General features: G+C 34.4%; 1 protein-coding gene across 3 annotated transcripts in view; it reads right to left on the bottom strand.

Moving 5' to 3' along the window:
* Positions 1–27,253, bottom strand: part of LOC127169804 (nephrocystin-4) — a 229,647-nt gene that overhangs the window by 33,259 nt on the left and 169,135 nt on the right. For all 3 annotated transcript variants that reach the window (XM_051117429.1, XM_051117427.1, XM_051117428.1), the window contains 4 exons: positions 23,486–23,677; positions 15,881–16,071; positions 11,262–11,422; positions 8,457–8,637 (listed from right to left, as the gene is read on the bottom strand). In XM_051117429.1, the coding sequence (XP_050973386.1) occupies positions 8,457–8,637; positions 11,262–11,422; positions 15,881–16,071; positions 23,486–23,677 (725 nt within the window). The remainder of the gene's footprint in view (positions 1–8,456; positions 8,638–11,261; positions 11,423–15,880; positions 16,072–23,485; positions 23,678–27,253) is intronic.

Here is a 27,253-nt window from a genome sequence, read left to right as displayed (position 1 = left end):
AGGTCAGTAAGTTTTTGTTTATTATTATTTAAATAAATTCATTTTTTCATTCAATAAGGATGTGTTAAATTGATAAAACATGATAATAAAGACTTATGTTTTTAGAAATTATAACTTTAACTTTTTATTCATCAAAGAATGCTGAAAAAAGTATCACAGGTTCCAAAAAAAATATTTGGCAGCACAGCCAACATAGGTAATTCTAATAATAAAACATTATTATAGCATATTACAATGGTTTCTGAAGGATCATGTGACACATGAGACTGAAGTAATGGCTGATGAAAATTCAGCTTCGCATCACAGGAATAAATTGTAGTTTAAATTATGTTAAAATAGAAACCATAATTTATATTGTAACAACATTTCGCAATATTACTGTTTTTCTGTATTTTTGATCAAATAAATGCAGCTTTGATGAGCATAAGAAACTTCATTAAAAACATCACAAGTCATACTGATCTCAAAATTATGAACAGCAGCTCTATATCATACCTGATGCTGCTACTATATTAGACGTTCGGGCTGTTATTATTATTTTTTAAGTTGAATGGGATGCCAGCAGCACTTGAACTACCAACTGTTATTTTACTTAGGAAGTAGGCAGAAAAAAAAAAAAACATCTAAATGCATAATGAAGGTGCTCCAGGCAGCACAATGAGAAATTTAGCTTTAATTACAGACTATTCAAGTAAGGTCAAAGTAAATGAGAAGAAGCAGGGGGAAAAAAAAAAAAACTAAATCAGAGATATTCAACCCTAGACAGGATTAGATTTCCCAGTGAAGTCTCAAGATAGAGGAAAAAAGTAGGCAATGTGCTTCAGCTCTTTACATTAATAATAACCTTTATGACTTCTACGAAATTTAAATATTCACTAATTAACAAAACATAAATAAATCATGCAAAGGAGAGCCTTCGGCCTACACCTTCTGACCTGTGTATCCTTTCACATATATTTCCAGAGATTTAACACTGACAAACAAATGTGAAACTTTAGATTTACCATGGACTTCTGCATAAATTAGACAACTGATGTGATCTATATGCAACTACGAGCAAACAAACAGTCTACTTAAATAACAATGCGTTTTAATGCCCTTACTGAACACACAGTGCAGTCACAGTGCAAGGTGGAAAAAGGCTAATGACTTCTCGAAAAGCTAATTGGAGTCAGAAGTCAGTTAACCTTGAGTCCAAACAATGAGACAAGATATAGCTCAACTGCCGTATAAAGAAAACACTCTCACAAAGTTTGCTATTTACAAGGTATGAACCACGTCCCTAAGCAAACAAGACCTCAGAATGCCTAAGATTAAGCATAAAGCTGAAAAGGGTTATAAAACTATCTCTAAAAGCTGTAAAGCTCATCAGTCCGCAACACGAGAAACTATCAACAAATGGAAGGTTCAGCAACATTGCTACTCCTTATATGAGTGGGCGTCCTAAAGTACAAAGATGAGTGTAAAATGACAGTTTAAAAAGCCAGGAGTATCACTTAAAGACCTTAATAACATGCTAACATCTCTGTTGATGTGACTATGAAATTTACAATCTGATTAAAAAAAACATACCTGTGGGAGCTTTTTCACAAGACACAAAATATGTACCGCCACATTTAATGTGAAATGTCCGCTAAGTGGTACCTAAGTGGTGTTTTTTCCCCTCGGAACAGATGAACGTACATACTGAATGGTTTTGTATGTGTCACCACAGGTCTGATTTGAAATGTCCGTTGAGTGGCACTATAACTGTAATGCTCTGCGACATCTTAAAGCAGAAGTCCACTTCCAGAACAACAATTTACAAATGATTTACTCACCCCCTTGTCATCCAAGATGTTCATGTCTTTCTGTCTTTAGTCGTGAAGAAATTATGGTTTTTGAGGAAAAGATTTTAGGATTTTTCTCCATATAATGGACTTCATTGGTGCCCCGATTTTGAACTTCCAAAAGGTAGTTTAAATGCAGCTTCAAAGGGCCCTAAACGATCCCAGGCGAGGAAGAAGGGTCTTATCTACGATCAGTCATTTTTTTTTTGGAAAATAACATTTAAAAAGTTCTGGGAAGCGTGTTCATGACGCTACGTAACGTTACTATTAAATCACGTCGAAAGGTAATGCGGAACGTAGGCGGAACTACAGACCCAGTGTTTACAAAGTGTACACGCAAAGCTAAAAAAGTGCAAGTTTGTAAATGCTGTTTACAAACAAAAAGGTACAACGATGTCCTCCTCTCAAGTTGTAGGAGAAAATAAGATGGAGTTTTTCACCATACTCAGTACACAGATGATGAACTTACACGTGATTCGTAGTAGTGATGGGAAGTTCGGATCATTTTACCGACTCGGACCTTTGAGTCTCATTTAGCAAAATGAACAAATCTTTTTTCGAGTCATTTCGTTCATTTTAGCAAAATATAATTAAAATGTTACTTCTCTTACACATCTACTGCTTACACAAACATTGATTACACTACAAACAAGACAAAACTATAATGCTATAAGAAACAGAAAATATTAATTCATTGTTTACTTGGGTCTTTAGTCTATGATTAGTTCACCTCACTTCTTATCTGACAAGTTTTCAGGTTTGAGTCGTTCGTGCATCATGTGACAGCCCCATAAGATGAACAAACGACTCAAAAACCCAAAGACTTGAAACAGGTGAACTAATTCCAGTACAGAACCTAACAGAATGTTGAACGAATCACTCCCCGAGATGACTCAAAATTAAAGAATCATTCAAGAACGAGCCATTACTTTTCAATTACAATTACAATTTGTAGCATTGTGGGCGTGCATCCCAGAGCCTGTGCTACACAAGCTTTTGTGCTTGAAAAGTATACAAATGTTTATTTTTCGAAAAAAAACAAAAACAAAAAGACCAATCGTTTCGCTAGATAAGACCCTTCTTCCTCGGCTGGGATTGTTTAGAGCCCTTTGAAGCTGCATTTAAACTACATTTCGGAAGTTCAAAATTGGGGGCACAATTGAAGTCCTTTATATGAAGAAAAATCCTGAAATGCTTTCCTCAAAAACCATAAATTCTTTATGACTGAAAACAGAAAGAACATGCTGGATAACAAGGGGGTGAGTAAATTATTTGTAAATTGTTGTTTTGGAAGTAGACTTCTCCTTTAAGCAGAATGTGTTTGTATATTGTTGTTTAATTAAAGCTCAGAACAATGCAGATATACAAAGCAATTTCACACAAATCCTTCACATCTGTTTCACGTTCAAAATACTGCTTTAAATCAGCAACAAATGAGAGGTTTGCTGGATTGTTCTGAGAGAAAACAGCATTAATATTAAAGACATGATTTCAAATAATGTACATCTTAAGATTTGTAGTCTCTTTATAAGAGCTAAAGTTTGTTCTTAAACCAACAGAGTAGATTTTTCAAGTTCATAGCTCCTGCAAACTTTTCAAAGACTTCAAGAAAGCTTCTCATGCATATACATAAGCAACCCAAAACAATCTTGCACAATATTGAGAACCAAAGTAAGCCCTACAGCCTCACAAACCGCCAGAAGATTGTTGAGCATCTAAAACTTCAGCAAGTTTAATTCTGAAAAGACCAGAAATATCATTCAGTTCTTCCTCAGTGTGTCCGATAACTTTACACCTGCCGTTTGGGTGTTTCATTATCTTCAGATGCCTCCATTAGACCCCTATTTACCCAGCAGAATGCCTTTCTATAGCTTTGGAAATCATTCACATATGGAGCTCTTTTATCTGTAGTGAAGCATATGATAGGATTTCCATTAGGGAGCACTTTCTCTTATCTTCTAAATGTAGCTTTGTTTTGGAGGAGATAGACAGAAGTCTACACTGGCCCCTGTTGCAAATGTATACCATTGTTTTTTTTGTTTAGTTTTTTTTTTACCATGAAAAGAGAGATAGGAGGACTCGCTTGGAAATAATTGTCGAGGAAATGCGATTTTCTTTCCTTCTTTTCCTCTCTCCCGTTCGCCATCTCTCTTCTTCTCTGCTGAAATCTTCGCCACGCTTATCAAACGTTTGCAGATGAGCAGCGTGGGGGCCAGAGGCAGGCGAATTATAAAATCCTAATCTTTTCTCCCCTCCATCTGGCCCTGCGTCTCTCTCTCTGTTCAGTATAAAGGCATAAAGAATCCGGAGGTGATAGAGCCTGTTGCTACAGCGAGAAGCTTTTGACAGATGCACCCAAACACTCCGAATTCAGAGATGATGTTTAACCTGTTCCACTAGTGTCGAATTAAGTTATCCATTTCTTTTATGTGGATTCGCTGTTTGTTTAATTATTCACTTGTCTCTTCACATCAAGCTGAAGTTAATTAAAGAGGATTTCATTAAGAGCCTTTTCCATTGAGTTTTCGCATGCAACAAGACGCCAATCATCACGAGTCCAATTACATAGAAGCTTCATTAATTCCCAATGACGTGACACATCCTATCTGAGCAGAAAATGCCGAAATGGGATCATGAAGGAAGACATCAATTCGGTGTGCATTACCCAGAGCTGTAGACTCGTGACGCCCCACCTTATCAAAACTTGACTGCATGCATTCAATGAACCGATCAAGCCGTTCATTTGCATGTCTTTTTTCCCCAATCCCTCATTCCTCTGGCCGATAATTGTCTTTGCTTTGACCCTGCCGATCCTCTGAGGTGTTTTCGGAGGATAAACATCTCAGTAAGCCTTAGAGAGTGAGTAAACCTCGATCTCTTGTTAATGGCGACCACTCATTAGGAAACAAATAAATGGACAACGCATTAATCCCAGATTGAGATACAGCGTCGAGCAGCTTTTGAGCGGGTTGTGGATGAGTTAATTGATTCCGACCGCTGAGAGCAAGAGACAGAGGAAAGCTGATGGGTATCTGGCTGTTTGGGTAATTTCACAAGAAACACTTGCATTTTCACTGGGCCTCTAAGAAGGAGCTTAAGCAGATAAACATGAAGACAGTCTGTGAATAGCTTTGACTCAGCTTGGATTTCCAGGGTGGAAAACAACTCAGATGTTTAAGGTCACTAATGACAGATGCTTCTTACACTGTGGAGATGTCTCAAAGAGCAAATTTCAGAGGAAAGGGCCAGATTTACTAAACAGGGCAAATTAGCGTTAAAGCGCAATTCCACAAAAGTGCAGATGGGAGAGGGAAATTCTGTGTGATTTCGTCTTTAAAATTTCAGAGGAAAGTTAAAGACAAAGGGTCAGATTTACTAAACAGGACAAATTAGCGTCAGAGCGCAATTCCACAAAAGCGCCGATGGGAGAGGAAAATTCTTTGTGTGATTTGAAGACAAGCTTTTTTTGGGCCCTTAATAGTGGCACAAATGCCAGTTATTTGACGAGCGCAAGCGTTTTATGATTCATTTTAATAAATTTTGTGTCTGGAAGAAAAACTTCTACAAACACATATTCAATAAGGTCAGGCACAAAAATAACTGTGTCCACGCTTTTTCAGTGGTAATTCTTCACTGTGCATCTAGTAAATCCTGACAGTACTATTTTAACGCCAAAAGCCAGTTTGCGTTGGCACAAGCTGTTGGTGAATCTGGCCCAAAAGGTGTAATGGTTCTCTGTACAAAATTGAACCGTACCGTTCTCCACGCACAGTTCGGCATGCACTAGGACCAAGGTTCAATCTAAATCTGACAACCAGTGTTGGGGAAAGTTACTTTTAAAAGTAATGCATTACAATTTTGCGTTACTCCCTGAAAAAGTAACTAATTACATTACTTAGGTACTTTTTATGGAAAGTAATGCGTTACATTACTTTTGTGTTACTTTTTAAACCTGGGCAGGGTATAATAATATAAAACAATTCTAATGTAAAAGCCCTTTTACACCAAAAGTGAAATGAATTCACCTCAGGCTGAAAGAAAAGTACATTTATGCAGGAGATCACTCTTCAGCTATAAAAAAATGAAGCACAAATGTTAGTTTATCTAAAGTAATTTTTGCTTATTAGTATGACTGAATTGGATCATCGAAGGTCAGCAGCAAAGAGACTGGTTAATAAAATGGATAACACATAAAGGATATTTGTTTTATTTAACATTTAATTATTGCAGGGTTGCATCATATTCTCAGTTTGCATTTCACTGTTTTTATTCATTTTGAGAAATACTGAATCTGTTTTTTGTGAGTGAGATGAATTAATGCATGTTCACATTTAGTCTAGAACTACAGTAACATCATGTTTACTCCCAACAGGAGACTTGTCAATCAATAAATGGGGGAAAAAAGTAACTGGCGTTACTTATTCGAAAAAGTAACTCAGATATTTTCTTAGAAATTCAAAAGTAATGCGTTACTTTACTAGTTATTTGAAAAAAGTAGTATTATTTTTACGTAACTCGCGTTACTTGTAATCCGTTACCCCCAACACTGCTGACAACGCATCTGTAATATGGTTTGTTATAAATAACACATAAAACAAACAGGATTAGGCTAATGTATGTTGCTGTTGATGGATGCGCATTCTGGCTTCTCAATACATTACAACAACAGCAGTGGGAAAAAAAAGTGGACAAACCATTCTTTGTTCAATGCGAGTGGCATATGCTGGAATACGAGCAGTCATTTGTTCCGTCATCTCCTGGGTGCTGATAGCATGCGTGTGTAGGTGAGACCTGAACAGCACACACTGCTATAAGTATTTAGACTAAACTCATTTACACCAGTAGAAATATTTAAGAACAAGAAAACGCGAGCCCGCGTGCACAGTAAGAAGATCTGTGTGTGTGTGCTCATCCGAAGCGCACAAACCCACGCTTCACGTGCGCAAATATTAAGCTGTCTTTTAAGTATTGTGTTTGAATGGACAAATTCACCAAAAAATTGTAAAAAATGACCATCTTGGTAAGTATCCTAGCAGACGGACAGCTGAACATACAGTTTCAGCTCACTGGATCAGTGCATTCTCTTAAAGTAACAGCACTTTCTTAATATTAATCAAACAGCAACAAGGAAATTACTCACTGCTCTTTACTGAATAGCTTTTGTATCTTTAATAAAGACTAATCTTTAATTTATAATATTAATATTTAATTGCTATTACAGTGCTATTTTACATTTGATTACTTTATTCCATTTCTGTACCTAGATGTTAGACCTACCTAAAAAACCTGAAAATCACTTTACTCTATTGTATTTATTTGTGCTTTTGCTTGTAGTTAGATAGATGGTTCTTATTTTCTTTATCTTTATTTGACAGTATAGCTTTTTCCCTAAACATAGCACATACCGAACCATACCGAAACAGTGACTCTAAAACCGTGATACAACCGTTACACCCCAAACACCTAGCATGTCTATGAATCTATTCCTTAATCTATCCATCATCCAACTGTCTATCCATGGCTTTTCAACTTTTTTCCCAGAAGGCTTTGTGTCAAGCCTAAATTTAAAAATTCCTAGGTAAAAATTACTCACTTTACTTCTGCTTTCTAATATTCTAAACCAAATTTCAACTGCCTTTCAAATTCAAGAAATGAACTAATGTAAAAGGCATTTTTATTTTCAACTTCATTTATTTTAATTTAACTCTGAATGTCACACATCCCTGACAAATATAGAAATGGTTGATACTGCCACAAATCCAAGAAATAATCTTACAAACGCCTTTCTTAAAGGATAGTTTCCTGATAATTTACTCACCCCCATGTCATCCAAGATGTTCACGTCTTTCTTTTTTTAATATACTTATACTTTATATACTTTTAAATGCTCATCTTGCACTTCATTTTTTTAACCCCCTAGCGTCAACAAACACGTCGGTTTGTAGCAGTTTTTCTAAAACTCCTAAAGAAACTTCAATTACTCCGTCATGTTTGATCGTATAGATAAGAGCAACTTTTATTTGTGCTTTTATAAAATAAAGAAAAAACAGTGCACAGTCTGCTGCTTTGGTCTCTGTGATCTTCATTTAGAAACACGTCACTCTAATGAACTGAAACTCTGCGAATACACGACACAGAGACATGAGAGATATAACTATAGAAAGCTTGATATGTCTACTTTTAAACCAATTAGGTTTTATCAAAAACAAATATTCTGTGATGAAGTAATCCGTATGAAACCAACGCAATGTCCAGACTTTCCTGTTGGACTTCATTATCTTTAATTTGATCACGCCCACAAGCTACTTTCACTTTTGATATTATAATCGTCCATGTGAAGATGATCAATCGTTTTGCTAGATAAGACCCTTCTTTCTTGGCTGGGATCGTATGAAGCCCTTTGAAGCTGCATTGAAACTGCAGTTTGAAACTTCCACCCACTAAAGTCCACTATATGGAGAAAAATCCAGAATGTTTTCCTCAAAAACCTTCTTTTTGACTAAAGAAATTAAGACGTGACCATCTTGGATGACACAGGGGTGAGTAAATTATCAGAAAAAATTGAATTCTGGAGTGAACTAATCCTTAATACACATTAATATATGGTGGTTAGTAAACAATCCTTACCAACGTTGCCAAGCCGCAGATGTAGAATTCCTTTTACGGTAGTGTAGACATTGATGGCTGGAGTGGCGCTGTGCTTTCTGTCATGCCTGCTGGCAAAGTTGGCATCCTGCAGGTACTCAGTAGTGATCACTTCTAGCTCATGGTTCACCTGGACGGCTGCACGGCCTTGACGCAGCATATGCTGCAGAAGCAAACGTCAAATAGGAATATTAAATCTGTCAATTTACGATTTTAAATACAGAGTGATCAATTATAAAAAAAAAAAAAGTGCTAAAAATTAAGGCAATTCACCATGCCCTCTGAATCAATTGTATTGATCTTACCATGTATAACAAAAATATAATCAAAAATAACCAGCAACTAAGACATATGTTACAGGCTACTGACAAATGCCATCGCCTGACGACCTAGCGGTTGTGTTTGAATCCTAAATGGACCCTTTGTTAATTCTGAAAAGGTCAGAATCTGTGCTCAAGATGAACAGTCCAATTATGTTGATGTGATTGTATCTATTTCTGGCCTTGTTTTGTTTTAACCTTTATTCAACGGCTGACATCGATGAGAGCTCTAGCCAGGAGACCTGCGGTTGCGAGTTCTAACAGACGCAGGTGTCCTGAAGTATGGCATGCATATTTCATAATTTCGACATGACACTCCCATCTGAGCACACTAAATAATGAATACCGCAGAAAGGTTTCGATGTGCAGGGTGACTGTCTGTCTGAGTGAAACAGCTGTGTGAGTTCTGTTGGGCTATTAATGAGGGCAGTATTTGTACCCATGTCAAAATTCTGTGTATGGCTTGTGGGGTTATTACCAACATGGCAAGTTGAGGACTTGCAAGGCTGTTGCCAAGGAATGTGAGGTGTGTTGTAATATTGTTTTGTCATGGTTTACGTTGAGTTGTATTAATAATTGTATTATTACTGCTAGTGTGCAGAACTTTGAGTCTTTGAGTGTGTTTACAAGCATGACCTTATGGAAAATATGTTGACAACATGTAAGGTCATGTAAATGCCTTTATTGGCATTCTGTCAGCTTATTTAGTTAGCAAATGTCTTTGTAACAAATTACTTTGTTGCAGTTTTCATAATGTCAAAATCATGGTTTTCTTGCAAGTAAACCCTGAAAGTAAGGTTTTAACTTTTTAAAATTAGGTGTAAATTTTTAAAGTTTAAGTTTTAATTTAAATAAAAAACTGCTAAATATTCCTTTGTTTATGTCATAAAATATGCAGTACCATTAAACATTTGGGGTAGACAACATATTTAAATGTCTTTGAAAGAAGGCTGCATACAGTCAGTCAAAAATTTACATACACCTTACAAAATCTGCAAAATGTTATTTCACCAAAATAAAAGGGATCATACGGAATGGATGTTATTTTTTTATTTAGTACTGATCTATACATATACATATTTACATTTACATATACTCCACATAAGAAAATAATAGTTGAATTTAAAAACATTACCCTGTTCAAAAATTTACATACACTTGATGCTTAATACTTTGTTGTTACCCGAATTATCTACAGCTGTTTAGTGAAAGTCGTTTATGAGTTGCTTGTTTGTCCTGAACAGTTAAACTGTCTGCTGTTCTTCAGAAAAATACTTCAGGTCCCACAAATTCTTTGGTTTTTCAGCATTTTTGTGTAGTTGAACCCTTTCCAACAAAATATGACTGTATGATTTTGAGATCCATCTTTTCACACTGAGGACAACTGAGGGACTCATATGCAACTACTGTAGAAGGTTCAAACGCTCACTGATGCTTGTCTTTTGGGGAACGTGCAAGTAGCTTCTGTAGCTTCTGAAGGGCAGTACTAAATAAAAAAATATTATATTTAGGCAAAATAAGAAAAAAGAAACACAATAAGAAAAATAAGAAAAAAAAATAAGAAACACATCTTCATTCCAGTCAAAAGTTTACACCCCTGGCTCTTAATGAATCGTTTTTCCCTTCTGAACCATCAGTGAGCATTTGAACCTTCTTTAATAGTTGCATTAAGTCATTCTGCGGATCATTCATACAACACAGTATTAAAAATCAAGTGTATGTAAACTTTTGAACAGAGTGATTTTTATAAATTCAACTATTATTTTCTCTTGTACTATATGTAAACGTCTTTTATGTGAAATATCTTATTCAGGCCAGTACTAAATAAAAAATAACATGCATTTTCTATGATCCCTCTTATTTTGGTAAAAGAATGAACAGATTCTGTAAGGTGTATGTAAACTTTTGACTTCAACGGTATATTTGATTAAAAATATAGTAAAAACAGTAATATTGTGAAATATTATTACAATTTAAAATAGCTGTTTTTAACTTTTAAAATGCCATGTATTCATGTGATAGCATAGATGAATTTTCAGCATCATTACAATCTTCAGTGTCACATGATCCTTCAGAAATCATTCTAATAGTTTGATTTTGTGCTCAATAAACATTTATTAATCTTTATTATTATCACAGTTTAAAACATTTGTGCTGCTTATTGTTTTTTCCGAAACAATTTTTCAGGATTTTTTGATCAATATAAAATATTGAAATATTTTACAACATTATAAATGTCATTACTGTAACTTTTGATTAGTTTAATGCATCTTGATGAATATTAATATTAATTTCTTATTCATTCTTACTCAATGAAATCTTACAAACTCTTGAATGGTAGACAGACAGACATTTTCCAATGCATAATGCAGTTTAATGGCTGCTAAAAATATCTATGGCTAAAAAATACCCTACTATTAGCTGGTGGGCCAAAAGTTCATTTTCTAACGCTAATATGTAATTTTACCTTCAGCTCCACAGCAGCTGAGCCAATCAGCATTAAGGATTCACTGTCCCAGACATCAATCTGCAGGGAGTGGAGCGCCAGGTATCGCAGGAACCAACCCCGTTCGCCTGGCTTGAGGAACTGCGGGTCAACTCGGTACTGTAACTGCAGACCAGGACAACCTGAGTAAAAGGAAAATAAAATTCCAACAGGAAATAACAAACATGAATACTGAGAGGAGACAGAAGAAAGGTTTGTGATTAAAGAGACGGGTTTAGTGGCCATTTAGAATGAGAATGAAGCAAATCTCCCATCTTTAACACAAATCTCAGGTGGGTGAGAAAACGCAACGTCCAATTCTCTGAAGCAAGCAATCAAGGACTTTTATGTAAAAATCAAACACTCTGAGCTCGGTTTTGCCACCAAGCGAAATGTGTGGGAAATTTACATAAACATTTTTGAGCTCCATCCCTTTTGCACGCACCACGTCCTGTCAGTCATGAATATCAAACACTGGCAGTGCCGGAGGCGCTGATGTTTTCTATATGTTCCCACATGTTTCACCGTTTCTAAAGTGATGACAGTAATCAGCTCTGAATGCTTGGGTAACACTGCATTTACATTTATGTTTTTATGCAAAGCTTGAGAAATTCCTAGACCAATAGTTCATGTGTAGGCCTGAGCAGTGATTTAAAGTCCGAAAAAACAAGTGTAAAGAAGTGTACGGCAGCATTATCGATGTGCTCGATGGGATGTATGGTAGAAGCTGCTAGGCCAGAAAAGAAGAAACATGTGTAAAAAGAGTAAAGAAGTGCAAGGCAGCATGTTTGATGTATGGTGGAGATGCTGACAGACTTTCAAAAAGGGAAGTGCAGTAGCAACCAGGTTAAAGCATTTTTTTTTTACTGAACAGACCCTTTGGCCACCTTAACAAACATATTCCATACCGTTCATAAGTATTTTGTGTGTATGCATAGTTAGAAACCACTCTAGTATGGTGATTTAGCACTCAAGAAACCTTTCTTTGTATTACTACTTTTTGAAAATGGTTGTGCTGTTTAATGAAGTGTTGCAAAAACGTACAAATGTCTTTTCAATTTAATGCATCCTTAAAGTGTGCATGCACAGCCATAGATCTGAGTGAGCAAGTGTATAAAGAAAGTGGTAAAGGTCCAAGCACAAATCCCTGCGGAACCCCAGTGGAGTAAGGCGTGTAAGCCTTTCCAGTTGACTTGGTACCTACTGTCATCCAGGTAGGATATAAACCAGAAAAGCACTGACCTAGAAATGAGCATTTCTACCATCTTAGAGATCAATAGTTTGTTGTTTGTAGCATTAAATGCTGCCAAAAGATCCAGAACAAACGCTATGGAGTTAAGCAGGGACACTGGTGATGTGAGGTTATGGAAACAACAGCGGTTTGAGTGGAGCGACTGGATCTGAAGCCTGATTGATGGGGTCAAGCGGGTTGAGCACAGTCAAAATTGAACACAAATGAACACAAACCCTGAATGCATTTTCATTCGTGGCAAAACAAAACAAGCAAATGCAACACTAATGCTTAATGAAGTCAAAATGTTAAACTGACTGTTGCTTTTACATTGTACTACTTTCAGGCAGAGAGCCAAAAATATTATTTCTTCATTGGAGAGAAGTGCAATGCTCAGCTGAGAATATGGGATGAGAAGATGTTATGCAACAACCAGTAACTGCACAATAACAGCATCATATCCCACAGGATACAGATGTTCCTTCCAGACATCAAAAGGCCTTCCGCACAACATCATCATTCAGCCTGTAATCTTTATGGCACTTTATGGCTCATTGTCTTGTATAGTCAGGCCAGAGGTGGGTTTAAGGGCTGAGCTCAGTGCACTGTGGCATAATGCTTTAACACCTTATAGCAGGGGTCTTCAACAGGGGGTCTGCAACCCCTAAGGTGCCAGACAATTATCATTTAATCTCAAATTAATTATCATGAAGAAAGATAAATAAATAAAATGTAGTTAAACAAAATACAAAGTTCAACCAAAGATAAAGAAGCTACTGTAAATGTTTTATTGTTTCTCCCACATGCAATCTACACACATACATTATTGATGTACTATTTTTATTTGCATCTTAACATCTTAAGCATCTTAACATAGTATACAAATACATTAATGTAGTTCTATATGCATTAAGGTTGTGCACCATTTAGAATTAAATTACATTTGAATTTAAATTTAATTTGAATTGAAGTAGCAAACAGGTTATAAAAGAGTAATCTATAGACAGACAGACTGACAAAAAGACAGACAGATAGATAGATAGATCGACAGACAGACAGATAGATCGACAGACAGACAGGCAGGCAGACAGATAGATAGACAGACAAATAGACAGATCAACAGAGATAGCTGGAAGACAGACAGGCAGGCAGGCAGGCAGACAGACAAATCAACAGACAGACAGCCAGGCAGACAGACTGACAGACAGGCAGGAAGATGATCGATAGACGGACTGATTGACAGATAAATCAACAGACACATTGACAGACAAATCAACAGACAGACAGACAGACAGAGAGACAGACTGGCAGGCAGGCAGGCAGGCAGATCGACAGATGGACAGACTGACAGACAAATCAACAGACAGACAGGCAGGCAGACAGATCGACAGATGGACAGACAGGTTGACAGACAAATCAACAGACAGACAGAGAGACAAACTAGCAGGCAGGCAGACAGATCGATAGATGGACAGACTGACAGATAAATCAACAGACAGACAGACAGACAGATAGACAGGCAGGCAGACAGACAGACAGACAGACAGACAGATAAACAGACAAATAGACAGCTCAACAGAAAAAGCTGGAAGACAGACAGACAGGAAGACAGATTGACAGACAAATCAAAAGACAGGAAGACAGACAGAGACACAGACTGGAAGGCAGGCAGATGATCAATAGACGCACTAATTGACAAATAAATCAACAGACAGATTGACAGACAAATCAACAGACAGGAAGACAGACAGAGACACAGACTGGCAGGCAGGCAGATAATCAATAGACACACTGATTGACAAATAAATCAACAGCCAGATTGACAGACAAATCAACAGACAGACATACAGAGAGACAGACTGGCAGGCAGGCAGACAGATCGGTAGACGGTCAGACTGACAGATAAATCAACAGGTGGGCAGGCAGACAGACAGATTGACAGACGGACAAATAGATAGACAGAGAGAAAAATAGATCGACAGAGATAGATGGAAGACAGTCAGACAGACAGACAGACAGACAGACGGTAAGGCCAGGCAGACAGATTGACAGACAAATCAACAGACAGAGAGACAGGCAGGCAGGCAGAAGGACAGACAGATCGACAGATGGACAGACAGGCAGGCAGACAGATCTACAGACAGATAGATAGACGAGCAGATTGACAGTCAAATCAGCAGACAGACAGACACCTGATACACACTTCTCTAGACCAGGTTTAAAATGCAACACTCAGTTTCATACAATATGTAACCGGGCTCCTGCTATGTCTTTATTTTCACCAAGTGGTCCTTAGCCTAAAAATGGTTGAAGTCTCCTATCTTACAGGTCTGACTGTGAGGACAGGGCTCTCACGCTAGATGTATTTTTTACGCATGACATTACGTCTCTTCTGAAATAAAAAGGCTGAAAGCTAGCTGTTAGAGCTGATCCTCTTTTACCCCTGCATCTCTCCGTCATGCTCTCACGCTCTATCACTCTCTCATTATCTGTCTCATTTCTTCTTACTCTTCAACCCCTGTTCTATCTATATCATCTATTCCTTCATTCTTCTTAGCTGGTCGCTGTAGGCAAATGAGAAGCTGCCTGCTCATCACGAGACAGACGTGTTCTCATGTCATGTATGTTCCACCTCATCGGATACTTTATCTAGCCAATCAGTAAAGGCCATTTCAATGCAACAACTGGCGACATCACTGCACAGCTAGTGGGAGTTTTTTTTTCCAAGTAAGATACTGCTTGCAACACAAATAAATCAAGGCAATGAGCTTTAGCCAAGATTTTCATGGTATAACATGAGAGCAAAAAGCCCCACTCTGGCGGTGGGAAAGTGTACTTGAAGTGCTCTTAGTTCAACATTTTAAGGCACTTTGAAATATCGGCCTTTGCCAGTCTGTGCAAAACTATTGATAAAAATAACTCACATCAGGGGCAGGTAATAAGTATTTTTGGCAGCCGTACGAACCGACAGAGCCAAAACTGTTTTCTCAGCACTACCAAGTTCATCACAAAGTCACGCCGCTTCTACACTTCTCCTCAGCAGGCTGCTGTGTATGAAGACTCTTTCTTAAAAGCAATTACTGGACTTCGGCCAAGAGCCGTAAAACGCTAATTGCTCATTTTTTAGAGCTTTATTCACTAAAACACTACATGTGTTGCGGTTAAAAACTGCTGTAAAGTTTTACGCAGACATTGATTGAATTCATTAGAACAAAAAAAGCGACATTGGCGATTTTGAAGAGTGCTATAAATATGCATTTGCTTTCAAGGATGCTTCTAAAACAAGACAATCAATTATTCAAATGAAATAAGCATGTTGTGGAGTGCTGAAGAGAATCATAAAGCATTCGTAGGAGGATGGTAATCATACCAGAGTTAAGTGTGCCGTCCTTGTTGATAAGAGAGAGGACACAGGGGTAATCAGAGTTGGATTTGAGCGTGCTGTTCCTCTCTGGATCAAGCAGCTTCAGACGCTCGGTGGTGACAGGGGGGAAGCGATAAAGCTGGAAGGTGAAATGGATAGTGCTGGGCCAGTCTGAATTCACACCAGCTTGAGGGACCCTAAGGAGAGATAGAAAGCTCATTGGCAATGGCGAATGCAGCAAACTGAAAAGCAATGACGTATGTAGAGATACAACTGGATCACTGAGGACACTGCGAATGATTTGAAACAGGTATTATTAGGAGTCATTTGGTGGCAGTTTATGAAGAATCAATCTGAGTGACTTCACAATGACGAGCAAGTCTTCAGTGACTCGATGATAAAGCGCCAGTCTGAGTGGCTCCTTCATAAAGAACCAGTTTCAGCGATGCAATGATGGAAAGTCAGTTTAAGGCACTCTATGATGAAGAATCTGTCTGAGTCACACCACGACAAACTCCTTTCAACCAGATCAATAGTAACTCTTTTAAACTTTTCTTTTTTAAACAGGTCATAGCACGAGGAATACAAATGTCCTTGATCGTTTTTAGATAAAGAAGTTTACTTAACTATGAAAGCTTACTGTAACTTTCAAAACTAAAAATTCCTTAAAATGAAATCATAAAAGGAAATAAAATGAGATGGAAAAAAAAACTGAAATGAAATAATAAAATAAACTGAAATATGAAATAAGAATAAAGGAAATAATAAAATAAAATATATCAAATAAAATGAGATAAAATGAAATGATGAAAGAGTAAAATAAAATATGAAATAAAATGAGATAAAATGAAACATAAAATGAAATAAACTAAATGAGATAAAATGAAACATAAAATAAAATAAACTAAATGAGATAAAATTAAATGAAATGGGATAAAATAATGAAATAATAAAATAAAACATGGAATGAAATACAATACAACAAATGAAATAATGAAAATAAAACAAATGAAAAAAAGTGATACAAAATGAAATGAGATGCAATTAAAAAAATAAATAATAAAATAAAATAAAATACGAAATGAAACAAAACGAAATAAAATAAAAAAATAAGATCAAATGAAATAAAATGAAATAATAAAATATGAAATATGAAATGAGATGAAATGAAATAAAATACTAATATAAAATTAATTAAAATAAAAAGAAATAAGATCAAATGAAATGAAATAATATAATATATAAAGAAATAGAATTAAATGAAATGAGATCAAATGAAATGTGATAAAATGAAATAATAAAATAATATGAAATAAAATAAAATGAAATAATAAAATAATACGAATATATGAAATGTGATAAAGTGAGATAAAATGAAATATGAAATAAAATAAAATGAGATCCAATGAAATAATAAAATAAAATTAATTACAATGAAATGAGATAAAATGAAATAAAATGAAATGAGATCAAATGAATTAAAATGAAATGAGATCAAATGAAATAAAATAACAAAATAAATCAAAATAAAATGAAATAAAATGAACAAAAAAAGAGAAACTGAAATGAAACAATAAAATAAAACGAAATATGAATGAGCTAAAAGGAAATAATAAAATAAAATAAAATTAAATAAAATATAAAATAAAATAAAATTAGATAAAATGAAATTATGAAATAGTAAAATAAAATATGAAATAAAATGAGACAAAAACAAAATACAATGAAACAAACTAAATTAGATAAAATGAAATGGAATAAAATAAAACATGAAATGAAATGAAATAAAATAAAATGAAACAAATGAAATAAAATAAAATGAAAAAATAAAATGAGACAAAATGAAATTAGATAAAATGAAATGAAATAATAAAATAAAATATGAAACGAAATAAAATAAAATGAAATGAGACAACATGAAATAAAATAAGAAAATAAAAAGAAATAAAATAAAATAATAAAATTATTATTAATAAAGTTAATGCTTGAATGAAACTGAACTGAAACCTAATTTTTTAAATCCTTGTGCCAGAGCTTAAAATAATAATGCTTCAAAGTTTTATGAAGTCAGAAAAAGCAAGTAAATCATAAAACGAAACTTCCCATTTAATCATGTGGAGCTTCAGCATTTCCTGAAAGCAAAATCAATAACTTTCTTGCAAATTCATTGCACTGTGGCTACTTCACAGAAGAGAAAAATCAATAAAAAAAAAAAAAAAATCAGTTATTTGTGATTTGGTGAAGCAGGACTTTTAGGGCGAAGTTACTTCCTTAAAAACATAATATTTTAAATCAATTTAATTATCCAGAACAGTAATGGTCCACCGCATTTTATGTAAGCAATGATCATTCATCAGTGAACTGCTCCACACCTGAAGAAACAACTTCATTCAACACCAGGAGCTCAGGGGGCGACGGGTTCAGTCACTCAAACCTTAAGGTTTAAAACCAACAAGCTGGGTTTAGAACCCCAGCCTGCCATTACACGAACAAGAGGATAAACAAAAGATATAAATAATTAAATGAAAGGATATAAATGAATTAATCAAAGTCCTAGGTGACATTTGAGAGCTGACAGGGCAGTGTGAAGAGTTCGTCTCCATCCTCAGCAGAATGAATTAAAACGAAGGGATAGATTAGGGAGGGATGATTGCTTTCTTTTCTCTTTGTGAGGAAGATTAGCAATCAATCACTCAGAATTAGATAAGGATAGAAACTATTTAGAGTGCGGACAATTGGCAGGCCCACTGAGCGCGATCACATCACAATTCCGGAGTTTAAGTGCTATTCACTCAAAATGTCAGTTCTGACCTCAGAGCCGATCAAATGACTTGAATTCCTCAATTAAAAGAACAGGCCTTACAGCTACGCAAGGATTTCACATTAATATTCATTTGGTAAACAAAGGGATGGATAGCTCAGCATGGCGAGTGGAAAACTGAAATGCAGAATATCCGCACACATGCACAATAATTCGTATTTTAAAAGGGAGATCTGTTTAGTAGATAAATCACACAGTTTTATTCCCTTTTACAAAACAGAAAATGTATTCAGGTATTTAGTCTGCCTTTAAAGGCCAAAAGGTCAATGCCATGTCCGTCGACTCACCAGCCTTCACATTAAGTGTTTAGAAAAGGTTTAACCAATCCATTTAAAAATCCATTAGCTTATCAAAGTGTTCGCCCTTGTTGCACTTACACAAAATTGCAGATAATAACAACTAAATCTCAAACGTAGCGCTTAACTTCTTTTTTTTTTTTTAGATGGATGCCAAAGCTTTTTCGGTGAGATCTCTGACCCAGTTCATTTGCTGGCTTCCATGGCTGCAATACAGTGTATTTTCCATCAGCTGGCAACCTCTTATGAAATGAAATAAAATGAAATAATGGAATAAAATAAAATGAAATAAAATAAAGCAAAGCAAAATGAAATAAAATAAATAAAATGCAAAGAATAGTAATAAAATGAAAAAAAAAAAAAAAATAAATAAAATGAAATGAAATGAAATAATAAAACATGAAATGAAATAAATTTAATGCAATAAAATGAGATAAAATGAAATAATAAAATAAAATATAATGAAGCAAAATGAAATAAAATAAAATTAATAAAACATGAAATAAAACAAAATAAATAAAAGAAAATGAAATAAAATAAAATAGCTAAATTAAAATTAGACAAAATTAAATGAAATATTAAAATAAAACGAAATTAATAAATAAAAACAGAACGAAATAAAATTCAACAAAATTAAATTAAATTTTAAAAACGATAAAATAAAATAAATAATAAAATGAAATGAAATAAAATAAGATAAAATGAAATGAAATAATAAAATTAATTAAATTAAACAAAATGAAGTGAAATTAAATCGATAAAATTAAAAGAAATAAAAAATGAAATGAGACTAAATGAAAAGAAAAAATAAAATAAAATAAATATGAAATCAGATCAAATAAAATAAATAATATTAAAGGAAATAAAATGAGATAAAATGAAATAGATAAAATAAAATATTAATCAAAATAAAATAAAATAAAATAAATAAATAAAAATGAAATGAAATAAAAATGAAACAAAATTAAATTAAATAAAAAATGATAAAATAAAATAAAAATGAAATGAAATAAAATAAGATAAAATGAAATAATAAAATGAATTATATTACACAAAATGAAATGAAATAAATTAAATTAAATAGATAAAATTAAAGAAATAAAATAAAATGAAATGAGACTAAATGAAATGAAACAATAAAATAAAAAATATGAAATCAAATCAAATCAAATAAAATTCAATAAAATTAAAGGAAATAAAATGAGATAAAATGAAATAGATAAAATAAAATATGAAACAAAATAAAAATAAAAATGAAATTTTAAAAATGAGATAAAATGAAATGATAAAATAAAAAGACAATGAAACAGAATGAAATGAAATAAATAGAATAAAATAAATAGATAAAATCAAATAAAAAATAAATTGAAATACGACAAAATGAAATGAAACAATAAAATAAAATAAATAATGTATGAAATGACATAGAATAAAATAAAATAAAATATATAATACTTCTTTACTTTTTTTTTTTTTGGATGGATGCCGAGGCGATATCATATGTATTCAGAGAAACAAATTCATTTTCTGGGAAAAAAAAAAAAAAAAGTAATGAAAATGTATACACTTTTTAACCACAAATGCTTGTCTTGCTCTAGCTTTGCGATGTGTGCCTACAACTTCATGCATTACGTAATAATGTAGGAAAGATCACACATGGTTAGTTCTTGTCTGTGTACTCCACTTCAGAGTAGGGCGAAAAAAATCTCATTTTTTTCCTTCAACTTCAAAATCGTTGGACATCATTTTATCTTTTGTGCAGGTACTTCCATGTACGTCACACGCAACCTTTCCAACGTGATTATGCAATGCGCAAAGTCGTGGACGCGCATCGCAGAGCTAGTACAAGACGATCCTTTAATTTATTTTTGTGCAGTTAATCACATTTCATTGTATTATATGTGTTAAATGGATCTCAAGATTGAAAAAAGACCCATTTCCTCACCTTCTCTCCCTGTTTGAGAAATACAACAACCTGACAGAGACAGTGAGAGAGATACAAGAGAAAGAGAGGGAGAGTGTGCTTTAAATCTATCAATGCCTGATCTGAGAACAGAGAGGTGCCTGAGTCTGTCACAAGCACACTTGACAAGAGCTGTTTCTTATGTAGACAAGTCAGCATCAATACTTCAGTGATATATGGACATTGGCTGATTGGATGCAGAGATGAGTTAGCCTGAGATGCTTGGCCCTGAACCAACGCTTGAAGAGCTGCATTACTATTGAAATAAAGAACCTGACATCTCCTGTTTAATAGCTAGTGTTTCAGCACTGCTCGTAAAGGCTGTAGACTAGAACATACTGCTCTATAACAGACCTGCCTGTGAATCTTTTTAAGCAGACAAAGGCATTTTGTAATTAACTATTGAAAATACTAATATATTATAATACTTCTTAATACCATTATACATTTTCGATGCAATTTTGGCTTTTTTCCCATCGCCACAAACAGTTGTTCCTGGAATACACAAATAAGCAACTATAATAGATGATTTAATTTAGTAGAGTACTTAAATAAACAACATTATTTCAGATGGATGACGTTAGAAAAAATTAAATAACATTCACATTCATTTCCAATACGTCTGAGTGTTGTCCAAACATGTCCACAATTTAAACAGATTGCAAGGAAGAAACCTGTGACAATGTTCAACAAGCAGAGGAAACCATTTTTGAGTAAAAAGATGCAGAAAAATATATTAAAAAGCCCACAGATAAAAGCACAGTATTACCGTGGATATATACAGTTCTATGCAAAAGTTTGGGAACCTCTTGCAGAATCTGTAAAAATGTGAATAATTTTAACAAAATAAGAGAGATCATACAAAATGCATGTTATTTTTTATTTAGTACTGCCCTGAGTAAGATATTTTACATAAAAGATGTTTACATATAGTGCACAAGACAAAAAAAATAGCTGAAATTATTAAAATAACCCCCTGGAAAAGTTTGGGAACCCTTGGTTCTTAATCCTGTGTGTGGTTACCTGGATGATCTACAACTGTTTTTTTGTTTTGTGATGGTTATTTATGAGTCCCTTGTTTGTTCTGAACAGTTAAACTGAGCACTGTTCTTCAGAAAAATCCTCCAGGTCCTGCGATTCTTCAGTTTTGCAGCATCTTTTGCATATTTGAACCCTTTCCAGCAGTGACTGTATGATTTTGAGATCCATCTTTTCACACTAAGGACAACTGAGGGACTCAAACACACTATTAAAAAGGTTCAAACACTCACTGATACTCCAGAAGGAAACACGATGCATTAACATGACGCATTGTGTTTGAGTCACTCAACTGTCCTCAGTGTGAAAAGATGGATCTCAAAATCATACAGTCACTGCAGTCAGGGGGGGTGAAAACTTTTGAACAGGATGATGTTGTCCAAATGTTTCCTAGTTTGTTAAAATATATATTTTTTCCATTTAGTACTGCCCTTTGGAAGCAACATAAGATACTTGCATGTTTCCTGAAAGACAAATTAAGTACAATTTACCTTGATCTTCAAATTCAAAAAGTTTTCACCCCCCGGCTCTTAATTCATCGTGTTTCCTTCTGGTGCATCAGTGAATGTTTGAACCTTTTTTTAATAGTTGTGTTTAAGTCCCTCATTTGTCCTCAGTGTGAAAAGATGGAGCTCAAAATCATAAAGTCACTGCAGTCGGGGGGTGAAAACTTTTGAACAGGATGAAGATGACCAAATTTTTCCTATTTTGTTAAAATATAATTTTTTTCCATTTAGTACTGCCCTTCAGAAGCAACAGAAGATACTTGCATGCTTCCCGAAAGACAAATTAAGTACAATTTACCTTAAAATTCTTAAATTCAAAACATTTTCACCCCCCCGGCTCTTAATGCGTTGCGTTTCCTTCTGGAGCATCAGTGAATGTTCGAACCTTTTTAAGGTCTAAACAGTCCCTCAATTGTCCTCAGTGTGAAATAATGAATCTCTAAATCATAAAGTCACTGCTGAAAATGGTTTAAATATGCAAAAGATGCAGGAAAACTGAAGAATCTACAGGACCTGGAGGATTTTCTGAAGAACAGTGCTCAGTTTAACTGTTCAGAACAAACAAGGGACTCATGAACAACTATAACAAAACAAAAAAACAGTTGTAGATCATTCAGGTAACAACACACAGGATTAAAAACCAAGGGTTCCCAAACTTTTAAAGGGGGTTATTTTAATAATTTCAGCTATTTTTTGTCTCGTAGACTATATGTAAACATCTTAATGTAAAATATCTTACTCAGGACAGTACTAAATAAAAAATAACATGCATTTTGTATGATCTCTCTTATTCTTATCTCTTATGATATCTCTTATTTTAATTATTCTCATTTTCACAGATTCTGCATGGGGTTTCAAAACTTTTGCATAAAACTGTACATATAAAAGTCATACAGAAAAGAACACAACAGAACAAAAAAATAAGATTGCAACCATACATAATAAAAAAAGCAACCAGTGTTGCGATGTCCTGACATTCAGAAGTACCTGGTAAAAGCTAGAAACTGAAGGATGAGAGTGTTGGCCTGCAGAGGATCTGCTTCTTCTCTCTGTGGGTTAAAGTTCACGGGCTCAGAAGGATCCAAAACCTCAGCCACCTGGTTCTGATTGTCCAGGATTTGAGGAAAACCAGACGAGAAGAGCTGGGCCAAAGATCTCCGGGAGGTCGATCTGGAGGAGCTGAGATAGACAAATCACATTTGCACGGTTAAAAAAAACTTGGCTGTCTTACAATTCTGTGACAAGTTTTACATTACAGATTACATAATATAGTAATGTAGCTTTTTCCAATTACATCTGCCATACCGAGTCTTATTCAGTTCCGCATGCTTCACAGATCTTTGGTCACAATACTACACCTGAAGCGCATGAGCTGCCAAGCGCTGTCAAGACAACACAGGACACAGATCAGCAAACAGATGTGGCAGCCTACTGTGCGCTATCAGATACATTCCATGCGTTGTCACAGTATTTCACATGTACAACGCTGTAAAAACCCTGTTTAACCACAGCATGATCCGTGTCAAATGTTAGAGCTCCAATGAAATCCTCTAAAATGATCTGGCAATATGTCCTGCTGTGATATCTTAAATGGCATCTCACACAAGAGATATCATTCCTGGTTTTATGAGGCTTACATCAAGCACCACTTTCTTAAGGACTTCAGAAATGACTTCTTTCCTGGAAGAATCGCATTGCCGCAGATAAAAGCACTTGAAATACGTTCTGTTAGACATAGACAGAAAATCGCACCAGGAGAAAGAAAAACAGAGCAAATATAATAAAACGTGGGTGGTGTAAAAGCCGTTTCGCAGAATTGTACAGCACAGGATATAAAATGGTGGATTTTTTCATATATGTGTGTAGTTTATTTAACAAGGCAAAACTACAATCTGTCTGCAGCAGATTTCCATCGCTACTGCTGAGGTAGAAATCAGTGGCATATGTGAAGATAGGAAACTACGTAAACTTTCACATGTCAAACATTTCACCCTTCCTGTATATGCATTGTATAATCCCTATGATCAATATGAATCTTTAGTAAATATATTTGAAGCTGTACGCAGCCCTTTTTCTCCAATAGGAAGAGAAAATATATATGTGAGCATCAGGACAGCAGAACTTTAATGTGTTCTTCCAGTGACTCACAACTAATTAGGAGACACAGTAATTAGGCCTACACATATACCAGGCTTTTAATTGCCACAGACAAAGAGGAATATAATATTACCTATGGATCATGGTAATTTTCTGCTGAATTACACATTAATAAGCCTTGCTTATTATTTTCACACTCGCCTGCCCAATATATTTTTTTTTACCAGGATCCACACACAAAAAAATAAATAAATTAAGACTGAAAAAGAGAATGGAGAGAGACATAAACAAAGATAAAGGCAGATAAACTTCATTTGTATGCACTGCTAACGTATAATCCGTATATTTAATTAAAAATATTGAATTAATTACATGACATGCTGATTAATACAAATCACAGTTAATTAGCACTATCAATATTTGCTGAGAAAAGCCTTCAAATGAAGATAATTCAAAATATCATTGAGGCAGACAAAACACTGAATGAACATGATAAAAAAGTAGCTTTGTTTATGTATGTATGTATGTATATTATAAATATTTATTTATTTATTTCTAATTAAATTGTCTTTTTTATTATATAAATTATATCTTATAATTATTATCTTATAAATGGCCCATACAGCAATCCATATCATAACTTAGTTTGGTGGGGATGATTAAATTAATTTAAAAAATATAAAAATTTGATTAAAAAAAAAAAGTCCCCCCCAAACCAAATTGCACAAATAGTCCTAGTTATTAACAACCTGATCTCAAAACTGCACCTGCAATGACAATTGGCTTTTTATAATGACATCTGACCAGTGGGAATTGAACTCATAACCAGTAACTCATTTAAAACCCTCAGAACAAGAGACAAGAGATGTATTATGTAAATGTTTGATCATAATGTCTCAGGAAATCAAAAGGACTTCTGTCCTTGTCTGTGATAGTCTGAACGCTTCATAAAACACAGGCATACAAATCTGACCAAATTAAGGTCCCTTGCATAGAAAAAAAATATAATTTGAATTCACCTCCAGTCCGAATGTAAGAACTTAATTCATTCCAGCTGGTTTAGTATTCAGACTTCAATTTTAATTTCATAGGTCTCAATCAGATATGACAACTGCCTCAAATTACAGTTTTAAATTCATTTTAAATAAAGTTTCGTGAGACAACTGGTTGGTTCCCTGTGCTGTGTGAATCTGCAGTTCTAGATGTAAATAATGTTGGCCTGTCAACTGTCTTTGGTCAGAATCAAATGATGAACTGACACCGAACTGCTCCTGAATGACAGCTCTGCACTCCCACAGACTTTAAATGACCATCTCAACTCATGGCTTCAGCAGAACTGTTGCCACTTTTAAAGGACAGCACAAGTCCACATATAAAACCAGACAGGGCCCTGAAATACTCCAGCTAAAATAAACATGACATAAACAAATGTGCTGCTGTCTTGAAAATGAAGCAACGGCAACAGAGAGGGATATTGAGGGAGAAACTGGCATTAGAGAAAACAGCAAATTCATGCATGATGGGGATACAGAGTGATGTTCTATAGACAATATATGATAGAAAACATTATTTTCCCAAGTCTTTTGAAAAGAAAGAGTTCAATGTATTATGCAGACATACTGAAAACACAAAACATACTTTATATACACTATAAATACCATATACAAAATGTATCTATCTAGACCGCCTGTCTGTATACATAGTCTCTAAATATATAAAGTAATATCTATCTATCTATCTGGTTATATAGTTTCTAAATATATAGTCTGTCTATCTATCTATCTATCTATCTATCTATCTATCTGTCTGTCTGTCTGTCTGTCTGTCTGTCTGTCTGTCTGTCTGTCTGTCCATCCGTCTGTCCGTCCGTCCATTCATCCATCCATCAATCTATCTGGTTATATAGTTTCTAAATATATCAAGGTCAAGGTCAAGGTAAAAAAGTCTATCTATAGTCTATCTAAAAGTCTATCTATCTATATAAAGTCTATCTATCTATCTATCTATCTATCTATCTATCTATCTATCTATCTATCTATCTAAAGTTTCTAAATATATAAAGTCTAACTATCTGTCTGTCTGTCTATCTAGCCATCTGTCTATCCATCCATCCATCTATCCATCTATCTATCCATCCATCCATCCATCCATCTAAAGTTTCTAAATATATAGTCTATCTATCTATCTATCTATCTATCTGTCTGTCTATCTATCTATCCATCTAACTGGTTATATAGTTTCTAAATATATAAAGTCTATCTATCTATCTATCTATCAATCAATAATCTATCTAACTGGTTATATAGTTTCTAAATATATAAAGTCTGTCTATCTATCTGTCTGTCTGTCTATCTATCTATCTAGTTATATAGTATCTAAATATATAAAGTCTGTCTATCTATCTGTCTATTTGGTTATATAGTATCGAATTATATAGTCTGTCTGTCTGCCTGTCTATCTGGTTATATAGTTTCTAAATATACAAAGTCTATCTATCTATCTATCTATCTATCTATCTATCTATCTATCTATCTATCTATCTATCTATCTATCATCTATCTAACTGGTTATATAGTTTCTAAATATATAAAGTCTGTCTATCTATCTGTCTGTCTGTCTATCTATCTAATTATATAGTATCTAAATATATAAAGTCTA

This window comes from Labeo rohita, chromosome 8 (genome assembly GCF_022985175.1).
Source record: "Labeo rohita strain BAU-BD-2019 chromosome 8, IGBB_LRoh.1.0, whole genome shotgun sequence".
In the NCBI taxonomy this organism is placed as follows: domain Eukaryota; kingdom Metazoa; phylum Chordata; class Actinopteri; order Cypriniformes; family Cyprinidae; genus Labeo; species Labeo rohita.
The sequence above is the reverse complement of the archived record's forward strand: the minus strand, read 5'-3'. Positions and strand labels throughout refer to the sequence as shown.